This window comes from Ruditapes philippinarum, unplaced genomic scaffold, assembly GCF_026571515.1.
Source record: "Ruditapes philippinarum isolate M1 unplaced genomic scaffold, ASM2657151v2 ctg1944_1_1_1_1, whole genome shotgun sequence".
NCBI lineage: Eukaryota > Metazoa > Mollusca > Bivalvia > Venerida > Veneridae > Ruditapes > Ruditapes philippinarum.
The window spans coordinates 34,156-47,531 of NW_026856005.1; the positions used below are offsets into that span (position 1 = coordinate 34,156).

The 13,376-nt window shown below is 32.6% G+C and overlaps 2 protein-coding genes across 2 annotated transcripts in view; one reads left to right on the forward strand and one right to left on the reverse strand.

The window, feature by feature from the left end:
- Positions 1 to 400: 400 nt before the first annotated feature.
- The window catches only part of LOC132745095 (uncharacterized), a 46,624-nt gene continuing 33,648 nt past the window's right edge, over positions 401 to 13,376 (forward strand). Inside the window, exon 1 of the mRNA XM_060733920.1 lies at positions 401 to 502. Within this exon, the coding sequence (XP_060589903.1) occupies positions 460 to 502 (43 nt within the window). The 5' untranslated portion in view covers positions 401 to 459. The remainder of the gene's footprint in view (positions 503 to 13,376) is intronic.
- Positions 6,325 to 11,726, reverse strand: LOC132745098 (N-acetyllactosaminide beta-1,3-N-acetylglucosaminyltransferase 4-like). The gene is given in 3 exon segments (XM_060733925.1): positions 6,325 to 7,641; positions 7,644 to 7,857; positions 11,719 to 11,726. Coding segments are annotated over 3 exon segments (489 nt in total). The 3' UTR covers positions 6,325 to 7,374.

Consider the following 13,376-nt stretch of genomic DNA (forward strand, 5'->3'; position numbering starts at 1 on the left):
GACTCCCGTTAATAACTTGTGCTTTGTAAAACCGTAAAACGTTGATAATTTATTAGGACAGCGCAAAACTACAGTAGACAAAATCGAGTGAGACTAAATAAAGGATTGGAGCACCACACTAAATACCGTATTCCGGTATATACCGGACAAGGCGCTTGAATCGTAAAATGCCAAAATCTTGCTTTTTTACGCAACGGAATGAACTTTATTAGGTCTAATTCATCTTTTCACACTGATTTACGTCTGATAATGCATGAAAAATGTTAAAATCAGCGAAAAAAACGATATTTGTCTATTTTGTGATCATGATTTCTGCAAGCGTCTAGAGGTACTGCTCCAATCCTGTATTGAGCTAAATCCGACAAAATCAAACTGTTTCAAAATTATTTTGAACATTTTTAGGTCACTAGATCGACTAAAAATTCTGTGCAAATCTTAAACGTGGAAACTTGACGAGGTATGTCTGTACGAATTCAAACGAGGACTCGACAGATATTGAAAGGTAGAGTACAACTACCCGTACAGTTACTTATATTCCCTGTGTAAAATAATCAGTGAATTTATTCTTAATGATATTTTATTGTCTTTGAGAGTTGACTCAGGTGACTGACTTAGTATAAAAATATATACTTAGAAGTCATTAATGATTTACTTTCAATATCACTTTGATTCAATCCAAAGCTGTAGATGTGCAGTGATTTTTATCGTGCATGAGAAGCACGGCGATGCATTTTGAATACGTCCCGCAGGGCTATACTTGCATATAGTATTTAAGTCTGATTCGGTAATTACAGTAATGCAATTTTTTCTGTTTGTTTTTCTAAACGTGTTACGTGCGACTACGTGTCATTTAACAGTTCGATTATGAAACTACTTGAATCGTCATTTAAGAATTTGCAGTCAGTTATTCCAGTCACGCATATATAATAAACACGTGTCTGTTAAAGCCTGCGTCACATTACACTCCGATTAGGTTTACGATTGAGTACCGATGCCTGAACGGGCTGAAATTGCCAATTTTTTTAAAGGTCTTCGGCCGGTGACTCTCCGGTGTCAAGTGACCGGTGGGGCACCGTACGGGTATTCGGTAAATTTTAGTGCAGAGTTATTTTCTTCCGGCATCCGGTACATCGCCAGCGCAACGAAGCAGACACGGTAAAATACCCTCCGATACCCGGCCGGACACATTTTTTTATCGGTTACATACCGGTTAGTATTTGTACCTCCTGGGCGCCAAATATTCCTCCAGTTTCCTAGCGGTATCTGAGCGGTCACCGAAGGCGTCTCGGCAGGTTACTGACCGGGACCCGGATGGACGCAGTACGTCGCACGTATGGTCCTAAAATGTCCGTAAGGATAGCGTTTGGGTTATTAAACAGACCTTACGGCAGGTAAAGCCTTTGACCCGTGTTCAATTCTCGGACGACGGTGAAGGTCACTTTCGTTGTACAGATGTCATCAGTACCTTGCGAAAGTGAAATATTGTTACTGTTTTACTGCTTGACAGACTGTCCAGGAACGATGCGGTGGCTGAACTGTGCTCTGGTATGTATATTCAAGTTGGCTTACTGCCAAAGTCCTCAGGGTAAATCATAAATAACACCATCATTCTCTCATTAGCCAGCGTGAAGAGCTGAATCGGTTAAATGGCTAGACTTGTAATCAGTACATTGTGGGTTCGATTCCCGGGATAACCAACTGAAATTACTAGGAATCTTTAAGACGAGACTTTAAAGCGAGATCCCCTGTATGAGTGCTTAAACACTTGGATAGGTAAAAAAGGAGTAGATTGTTTGTGGTCCTGCTTGGCTTTTGAACGTTGGTCATCCTGTGTTGCTAGATAGTGTCGGGGTTGCGTTCATTGAACGCCGCCTTCCTTGTTGATCTTGTTTTTCATATTTTTCTGAAATTAGGGCATTTTGCTATCTGTATCTTGCGCTGTCCTCCAACATCTAGAACGACTAATACTCTTCTGGAGGACTTGCCTATATGGGCAACCGATGGCGAGTATTTAGAAACTCAATTACACACACATATTCTCTCAGTTTTCACACACGTTCAGGGAGGTTTATAAAAGTTTTCAAGTTTCATTTACAATATTTTATTGAAAACTTTGATTTCAGAGTGTAATATACCTTCCAAAACAGAAAGCAAAGAAGGGGTGGGGAAGAAATCAGAGGAGAAGAAGGCAAGGAAAAATGCCAACAAAAGAGGGGGTGTGAATAACAGCCGAAAAATGGGATAGCATGCCATACGAATACCGTCCGACAGCCGACCAGATATCGCACGTATACTTTACCGTCACCGTACGATTGTTGCAAACAGGCCAGTAACGGTGGGTAACTGGACATTTATCGTAGGGTAGTCTGCCGGGTACCTTTAGAATATCGACCGGTGTCCAAAAAGAAGACGCCAAGGGTTTTCACCGGCTGGCCGGGCAAGTACCCTTCGAAAACCGTCCGAGTACCCTTCGGAAACCGTCCGAATACCTAACTGACCACAGAGGGAAAATGACCACCCACTTCTTCCCGGACATGATTGAAATGTTTCTCTCCGATCTCGAATTATCAACGGTGTCCCATCGATCCCTCTATATCGGCCGGTCCCCGCTTGTAATTTGACGTAGGCATAATATAATGCATGTTTTCCTTTCCGTTACTATGTAACTCTAATAGTCTCAAATGGTATTCGGTGTATTAACAATAATCTAAAGTTCACCTGTAATTTTTGTCAATAAATATAAAGTTGAAATGGTATGTATAATGTGTATGAAATAGTTTGTAGACTAATATTATATTTTCAAGGTTTAAACGACTATCTACAAACAAACGATATTTGTATTGATACTGATAATTAAAGTAACAATCAAATTGTCGCGGTTGATACGATAAGTGGTGTTTTGTGTTTACTGGAATATCTGCCTTTGCAAAAAAAGTATATTTGGTAAATACATGTACACAAGTAAGAGTAGGAACACAAGATAACCATCCTGTATGCAACTGTTTGTATGAAGCCGCAAACGATATTGATATACATGTATATTTTGTTTACAATAAAGCGTATTATAGACGCTAACTGTATTAACAGTTGTTGTCAGTAGAAACCAACCAAGGTATGTATCAAAATCATCCAGGCTTGACGATAATGCAAGGTTCTGATGATAATAATACAATGAAAAATGTAAGTATGAAGTATTTTCATTGGTTTGAGATTTTCACATGACCAATGAGATACTCAATTTGCTACACAAAAAACTTTCATTACGATAAAGAAACTGACATATCGGAAAAAGGTCCGTTAAAGTTTGCTTTGATGATTTGATTCAACATTTAAAGCGCAATACAAAATGTTATTCATTCATTTCGAATAATCTGCCGTTCAGTTAAACCCAGCGCTCACATTTCTGTTGTTCCTCACTTACGGAGACTTCGAGATTACATGTCTACTTATTACTTGAAATCATTGAAATGACAACTTTATTTCCTTTAAAGGTAATCATTTCCCTTAACATTTGGTACCAAGATTTGTATTTGGTAAAAAAGATGTTTGAGTTATGGAGCTCACATTTGAATTAGCTCTGAAAAATGAGTGGCGAGTGGCATACCTTCTCTTGATCTTAATGTAAATATATATATTATTATTTTATTCTCTTTTTTTTTTAGAGGGGATGGGGTGTAGCGACCAATTACACCTTCGAAACCCTGATTTTTTTTTTAAATCATACGATGTAAGCCGATTGTGAACAGGCCTTTTTTTTCAATTTCAACTTATTGACAGCAACACAGTTACATTATTTTGACCTTAATCAAATTCAGGATTAAGGCAATAAAAGGGCAACTTATAAAAGATCCAATCCCGCTTCTAATAGAAAACCCCATGTTGCCTCTACTATAATCATACTACCATTTGTACCATTTATTTATTTTTGATATCAAAATTTTCGCTCATCTAGGTTTTCATTTGCCAATAGTTTAACGAAAACATTATATTTATTCCTTGACAAAAATGTTACCAGTACTGCGTAAAATTTATTTGTCAAACGAAAAAAATATACATAATCGTATTTGTTCATTTTCAGGATGAAATAATAACTCTTTTACGACATTTTAAATCTAACTATGTATATAGATAACCAATAAATACGTTTAAGGGTAAAATTTATTAATATTAAAGACATATGAATAAATAACATAAAACATGCATATGAAATAACTCTTATCTGCACTGTGGCCTTTGCAACTTGCAAAGATGCAAATAGTGGTATGTCATCATTGATGATATGTCACCATTTATTGATTGTATGACATCTCTGGTGATATGGTACCATTTATTAATCTATGATATTATTAATGGTATGGGACCATTTATTGATTTATGATATCATTGATGGTATGGGGCCATTTATTGATTTATGATATCATTGCTGGTATGGCACCATTTATTAATTTATGATATCATTGATGGTATGGCACCATTTATTGTTTATGATATCATTGATGGTATGGTAACATTCATTGATTTATGATATCATTGATGGTATGGGACCATTTATTGATAACTGATATCATTGATGGTATGGCACCATTTATTGATTTATGATATCATTCATGGTATGGGACCATTTATTGATTTATGATATCATTGATGGTATGGGACCATTTATTGATTTATGATATCATTGATGGTATGGGACCATTTATTGATTTATGATATCATTGATGGTATGGGACCATTTATTGATTTATGATATTATTGATGGTATTGGACCATTTATTGATTTATGATATCATTGATGGTATGGGACCATTTATTGATTGATGATATCATTGATGATATGGTAACATGTATTGATTTATGATATCATTGATGGTATTGGACCATTTATTGATTTATGATATCATTGATGGTAGGGGACCATTTATTGTTTTATGATATCATTGATTGTATTGGACCATTTATTGATTTATAATATCATTGATGGCATGGGACCATTTATTGATTTATGATATCATTGATGTATAGTACCATTTATTGATTTATGATAGCATTGTTGGTATGTGACCATTTATTGATTTATGATATCATTGTTGGTATGGTAACATTCATTGGTTTATGATATCATTGTTGATATGGGACCATTTATTGTTTTATGATATCATTGATGGTATGGGACTATTTATTGATTGATGATATCATTGATGGTATGGCACCATTTATTGTTTTATGATATCATTGATGGTATGGTAACATTCATTGATTTATGATATCATTGTTGGAATGGTAACATTCATTGGTTTATGATATCATTGTTGGTATGGCACCATTTATTGTTTTATGATATCATTGATGGTATGGTAACATTCTTGATTATGATATCATTGTTGTATGGGACATTTATTGTTTTATGATATCATTGATGGAATGGGACTATTTATTGATTGATGATATGCATTGATGGTATGGCACCATTTATTTTTTATGATATCATTGATGGTATGGTAACATTCATTGATTTATGATATCATTGTTGGAATGGTAACATTCATTGGTTTATGATATCATTGATGGTATGGCACCATTTATTGTTTTATGATATCATTGATGGTATGGTAACATTCAATGATTTATGCTAGCCTATCATTGAAATTATAACACCAGTCATTGATGGATGGCACAATTGATGATATGGAACCATTTATTGATGGTATGGTAAAATGAGCAAGAGGCAATGGATGAATTTACAATGGCGACAAAAATATTGGTAAAAGTGGTAAAATACTGTTGATAATACGATGTTAATGTTGAAATAATTAACGCTATGACGACATGAGTAAATGACAAAAGACTGTCATCAATAATAGTTATCACAGATAATTTTACCTAAACACAATCAACTAAATTAATATCTAAAAACATGTTATTAGAAAAAATATTTATAAGCAAGAACACAAATGTAAAACGCATTATAAAAGGAAATTATATCATGTAAAAAAATATCAAAAAAAATCGAAATTGAACATAGATTTACATTCTATATTTCTAATAAAATGAACTGTTCATAATCACTATTATTAATTATAAACGTTTTGCACAATCTAATACTATCGTTCTATGAATACAAAAAAATATTCACCGAACCTTTTTGTAACCAATAATCAATAGTATTTAAAATATATTTTTCTATTTAAAACCCCAACATTGTTTACGTTCGTAAACATCTACATTGTTTATGAATAAGCAAAAACCGGTTTACAATAATAATTACGCGACTACATTCATAAACCACCTGTCATTTGAATGAAAATTATATAGTTATTCTTATTTTTTATAAAGCAAATACCTTCAATCTTTTAAATCAAATATTCAACTTGAATCAATATTTTTGACTATAGAATTGAAAAAAATTTAAGATCTTTTGTAACAGATATTGTATAATTTCAAAACTAAAACTGTATTGTCACATTGTTTTACAAAAGATATTTTTATAAATTTTATTGCGAGGGGGTCTTTTTTTTCTTTTCTGTAAACTGTACGTGTATAAAAGGTGCATAATCGTCATAACATTTTAATAAAACGTTAAACCAGCATATTTTATCAATTGATTTTATATTTATGCATGTTTTTACAATTCTTTGATGAAACATTTTCAATTATGAATATTCTTGTTATAAAACTGTCGTATGAACCAAGTGTTTATATCAAATGAAAAAAATATGAATTCACTTCAGTTTTTTTTCTGTATTAGTACTATGTAGTTACTGTGACCGTCTTTAATGCATACAATAGAATATATATATTGTTATTAATATAAATTCATAGAAATGTGACATAAAAATATAAGAAGTTTATAACAATGAGAGTTAGGCTGCACATAACACATTTTACAGATTATATTTTGTTTCATTTAAAGTGAAAAATCTTAATTTTTGTACTAAAAAAGATCAAGCAATCATTTACAGGTAAAACATAGGAAGGAAAAATTTTGAACATATATGGCTAGCAATACCATAAAGTATCAGTGCAAAAAAGAAAAGAAAAAAAAGAAAGAAAAGAAATCCACAAAAAAAATAAAAAAAATTGGCAAACAAACCTAAGCACAAAAATGCACGAAAAGATGAAAAATATCTAAAGGATATAACATCATCTTTTTTCAAAATCTTATGAATAAGGCCAATTTTATTATTTGACAGCTTATACCGTTCAGAGATGCATACATTAAATTGATGTTTAATGAATTGGAAACATATCCAACAGCCATGTTTATGTTAATTCATGAACGGTCGCAGTTCGGTGTACACAAAATGGTTAGATCTTGAAACTTAATCAATGCACCACGACCATTGATTACATTTATTGTTGTTATACATGTAATTATTATTTTTTGCATTCAGCTTTCCAGATATTTCTAATCATATCTGGTGTCATTGAATGTGCAGTGAATAATTTATTTCCTTTATATAGACATGCGTCTAATTTTGGTCTTTCAATATGAAAACCAGGTTTGTGTAACACGCTTCCCCCTATCAAACGTAAACAAAGAGAAACGTATATATCCTCGATGGGTGAAAAAATGGTTACAGTACATGAAATATTATAAATTTTCTTTACAACGTTCATACTTGTTGCATACGCTGTACCGGAAAAAATCCTGGATATTGTTTTTCTTTGTAGGAGCGTTCTGATGCGTACCATTTTGATTTTGAATTTCTGATTGGTCTTGCACTTTTAGAGCAGGATCCCGTGATTTTGTTTTGTAAGTCTTGAGCACTTGAGTTAAGATAAGCCAAAAGATTTGGAATGTTGATGTACATGTCGTCATCTGCTTTGAGAACAAATCTGGCATGGGGCACATTGTTGCTGCATATTTGAACCCCATCACCGTCTTATATGTCAGATTCATATACACGTCAACGAAATCTTCTTGTATGATATCATGATACGAGTTTGCTTCCTTTGTTAAAGAACTTTGATCCTTTTTCGCTTTTTTTTGACCCCTAAAAAACTAACGGACGTTTGCCGGGTTGGGTTTTTGGGAATGTTTGCCCAAGATTTTTCGAAAGATCCGTGCTTTGGGCATTTTTTGGCTTTAGTTTTAAACCCTTTTTAAAAAATCAATAAATTTTATTTGAATTTTTTTTCCCTTTCGATCAATTTGTTGTTTGGGTCCCAAAATCTAAAAAATGAGGAAAACAGTTTTCGCACCCTTTCTTTTAAATCTTTTTTTTTTGTGTTATTTCGCTGATACGGGTTCCCTTTTGGATATTTTTGTTTTTTTGAAATTAACATTTTTTGTTTTTCGCAGCGCATTAAATTTTTGTTTGAAAAAACTTTTTATCGAGGTTTGAAAACCCTTTTTTAAATAGTTTAAATTGAATAAGGAATATACACAAAATAAAAACGTTTTATATTATAAAAAAGGGAAAAGGGCCATTTTTCCCGACCATAATGGAAAACTCCCCCAGATTTAACCAAAAAGGTTATCAAAAAAAGTTTTCCCTTTTTTAAAACCTTTTTATTCAAAAATTTCCCTTTTTTTTATGTTTAATATCGTTTAAATGATTTTTTTTCCCAATTTTCCCAAATAAAAAATGGTTTTGGGTGGTAAATTTGGTAAAAATTTCATTTTCACGACTTTTCTAAATCTTCCTCCGAAACATTGAAAAAATTACCCTTTAGTAAATTTAAAAAGAATTTCTCATTTGTACGTTTTTTAAACGTCCCGACAAAAATCCCCGGGTTAAATTGGTAAATTTTAAATTAAAATTTTTCAGCTAATTTTTTTGGTTGTATTTTTTTTTTCATATTTTTTTTAAGAATGATAAAAACCAGAAAAAGGTTAGAAAAATAGCATGAAAATTTTTTTTTTTAAATTTTAATGTTTCCCTTTTTATAATTGAGTTAAAATCAGCATAATGCTAAATACCCCCTTTAATAATTTGTACAAAATCTTTTGAAATTTGTATGAGTATAAATTAGTCTTGAAAAAAAAACTATATACGCAGTTGCTTTTACATTTTTCCCACCGTTGTGGGTTCCCCGAGCCGGGGGGCGTCCCCGGGGTTTTTTTATGTAAAAAAAACATCGGTAACTAAGGAAGTCGAACGTGGGTGTTCTACCGGAACCCCTTTTGTCCCTTAAATAACGCCCCCGGAGGGACACGGCTGTTTCCCCCCAGAAAAGCTTGGAAATCGTATCTCTTTGGTGTGACGTGCCCCAATCAAGAAAAAAATTAAAAACAATTACTTTTGTTATTGTATGGACATAATAATGAGCTATACTGACTATTTTGACATAAAGTATCTTTCCCTACGATCCATTTGATCTAATGGGACATTTTAAAAGAATAAAATGTTGTATATTTATGCCCAACAAACTCTTAAATACTAAAATCATGAAATGTTGTAGTTAAAGAATAAAATATAATTTCTATGTTTGGAGAGATATATATAGCTGCTTGTTTGTTTAAATACAATTCTATGTGCCGAAAAAGACCTTAAATATGTGTTTTTCCTCCAGTACAATTAATTTGTTTTGTAAGTCTTTTCTAAATACATGTATAAGGGTTTTTGTTAATTTTTTAATCGACAGCTTGTACTTCGTATTTTTCCGTTAGAGTATCGGATTGATCACAATGACGCTTTATATTTTACTTGTCACGGAAAGAGACGGATGTTGCCGAAAATTTACGAGTTTATGTGCTGAATAACTTTTTTTTTAAAAAAAAATGCGCATTATCGGGACAAATTGATTTTTATAAAATGCATTAGGGGCTGTCAAAATAAAACGTTTAAAAATTTTGGGATTTAAGAAATTAAATACTGTAAAATTACTCTTCTCACCAAAATGCTTATTTTTCTCCAACTATAAAAATGGGGATTAAAAGTACGGGGGATCGCCATTATATTAATTTCATAGATTGATGGGATCATAATACAGGGGAAATTTTAAAAACTTTAGGGAGCAGACATGAAAAAAAAAACCCTTAGGAAAGGAAAATTCCTGACTGTCTAACAATAGCACGCGTAGGGAAATTCAACTGCCTCGTCTGCATTTACTTTTCACATGCGTAAAATTGGTTGAATTATAACTTCGTCTTAAAAAATAATAAAAGCATGTTCAAATAAAAAGTTAAATTTTTTAATTTTTATTAAAAGAGTCATGGTATAATGTATATACATGTCGGGGGTAAAAGACACATGGTAGTACATGTATTTAGTTACACGTCGGTCTGTGGGGTAAGAGCAAAAATATCATCCAAAAGAAATATGTTATCAAAGACTACATTAAATACTTTAATTCAAATACATATGTTTTTTTATCTGATTACCCCGATCAGATGTTATAATGATCTTATATTTTTCAGCTACATGTAACTGTAACAAAATTGAATCAACAGTAGTTTCGTTTCTAATCTTTTATTCTTCGAGAAAATTTTGATATCTACCAGTCCAAAAAAACCCAACATCATACAATGAGCCGTGTTTCATTCAGAAATAAATAAAAAAAAACACTCCGATTTATACGGGTTATTTACAGTGAAATCTGATCATTTCTAGAATATTCTTCATCAGTTTTCTCTATTTTTTGACAATGTGAAAACTATGATATATCCTATATTTGACTTGTGTTTTAGATTTATCTACCACACATTTGGCGTTTTCTCAGAAGAAATTTGTTAAATAATCCTTTCAGTGCGAATTGCCATCGTCTGGTTGTTCGAATTTCACAGATTTTTCTCCTGCAATTACTTCCGCTGCTAACGGATGTTTAATTTTTTACTATTCAACCAACATGACCAAAAAAGGTTGAAGAAGCGAGGAACTTTAGATTACAAACAACTTAATCTTTCTGGTGCTAATAGTCACTCTGGTGATGTCCAACAACTTAGTGAACTTCGAAATATTTAGAGACTGAATTGAAAAAAACAAAACGATGGAGATCATTTTTGTTTTTTAGAAAAATGTACCACTTGATCAAATTTTTACTGTTCAAAAAGTCTTTTACCTATGTAACATAATACTTTATTTGGTTGTATCGTACACTTGCATTAATTCGACAGCAAGGGCCGATAGGAAATTGTAATTATGATTCCAACCAATACAATTACAAAAGTGGATAATAATAATAATATAACGTGTCAGTTTCAGATTGCTTAGTTTACAAATTATATGATCTCCCTTGGACACAAAAACTAAACATAAAGAAATATATGGTACATCTTAACAAACGAAAACAGTACGGCTTCATTGACAATAAAGACCACATTGGCAACATTTCGTAACACCAGGCTACATATTTTTGCCTGGTACAAATTCTTAAATTTACTGTTACCCTATCATCGTTACATGTTTACAATTTTATCTATCATTATTTTTGCATTATTTTTGTATTTCATAATATAAAAGTGGCTTAAGCCTCTATAACTCACACGGAGACCCTTGGTTCGAGCCCAAAACTACGGTTTTTGCTTCCACACCATCAGAATGTCTTGCGGGGCGGGAAATAAGGCATCTTCTGACAAAATAATGCAAATGGTTATACAACCAGGAAATCATATGCAGACCATGTAGGTTTCAGAAGAACCAGTGTCAAAAGTGAACCCAAATAATATCTCTGCTCATTCAAGATGGCCGCCATTTTAGTCAGCACAACTAATTCGACATTGATTTATATACGCTCATTGTATAATTGTCTACACAATATGGTTTAAAAATTTACCTGTTCATGTTACCCTTCATGTACATATAGAAGCTATACAAACAATAACTGCCTAGGTTTATAGATACTATCTCTTCAAACATGTAATAGGATAGCTCTTTACGCCATTTGATATGTTCACAGTGGCCTTAAAATGTAGTCCATTTTAGCAAATGAAATACATCTTCTAAATTAAATATGTGACTTGAAATTGTAAATTTTGTCTCTATAAATGCAACAATAGTAAAATGTATTGACTTAGTGTAACACCTTTAGGTGAATCAAGTTATTCTCTGTTTAATGACTGACCAGGTTCTGCCTATTATGTTTAACAAGTCAAATTTCAGTGGGTTCTATTCATGTTCGAAATAAAAAACGCTGAGACACTTGATACTTGACCTTTATGGGGGTTGATTTTAATGAAAAGAAACTATTTGTCTAACGATAGCGTGTTGCATTTAAATTTCACATAAAATACCTTCAGGTAATGTCATGTACATGTATATTTCTCCTTTGTCTAGCCATTTCTTTATTCTATTTATCGCATGGTTAGGAATTACTTTTTATATGTTCTTACTAACCCATTATATTCAGTACAATTAAAATGAGGATTTGAAAACTGTATTTATAGCGAGCTCGACGAGCTGGCCCGAAGGGCCTGCTCGCAAAGAGAGCTTTACGGTAACGCGAGTACCTTCTAAGTGATGGTTTTGAAAACTTTCGTCCGAGTTACCGAATTGGACACATCGCAACCTTTTGAATTTAAAGATAAAGATAAAAACTGCGGAATTCTGACTGAAAACGGATGTGTAGACTAGTCATCCGCGCACGTCTATGGGAACCATAATTAGACAGGGAACCAGAATAACGGAAGCTGTGTATAAAAAATAATATGAAATAAGGCAAAGCCTATGAACGGGGAAGTCGGTAAAAAAATCCTTTCATTTTTCTGTTTTAAAGGTGTCATTCGGTATTATATATACCCACTTCCGTTTTCACTCGGAACACTCGACGATTATTATTAATCCGAAAAGTTGAGAATTTGTTCCGTTATCGGAATAACACCGCCTTTTTATCATTGAGCTTACATTGTAAATGGCGCGGCGCCTAAAACTAGAACTGACACTGAAAAAAATTTCATTGATAGGTATAGAATTCTATATTTTTTTAGTTGTTTTTTATTTGAATTTTCTTTTAAATATACACGTGTAGTCTATAGCCGGGCAAGCCAAAACCCAGACCCGTTTCGCGGGCCCGGTCTTTGACTTCCCCGTAAAAATTGAAGGCGCCATTTTGTTTGAAAAATCTGATAAATAAAAACAATTTTTTGTCGAATTTTGTTGTGAAAATTATCTAGAATGAAAGAAAATGGACTAACTCAGAGAATGAATCCGGACACCAATATCTTTTATTCAGTCATTAACGCGGTACAGACGTTTAAAGTATTGTTTACGTGACGTCACAATGTAGCGCCAATCAGCACGTGCAAAACAATCAAGTACGCTATTTCAATGTCGCAAACGGTTTAAGTTTTACATTATTTTCAGTTTTAATAATCTTTATTTCGCATGAAAAATTATAGAGTGAACTAAAATAAAAAACAAAGTAACAAACAAAGTTTTATTCACGTTTTCAAAATTCGTTATTAATTTAACGACAGGGGCGGAGCCATATTTACC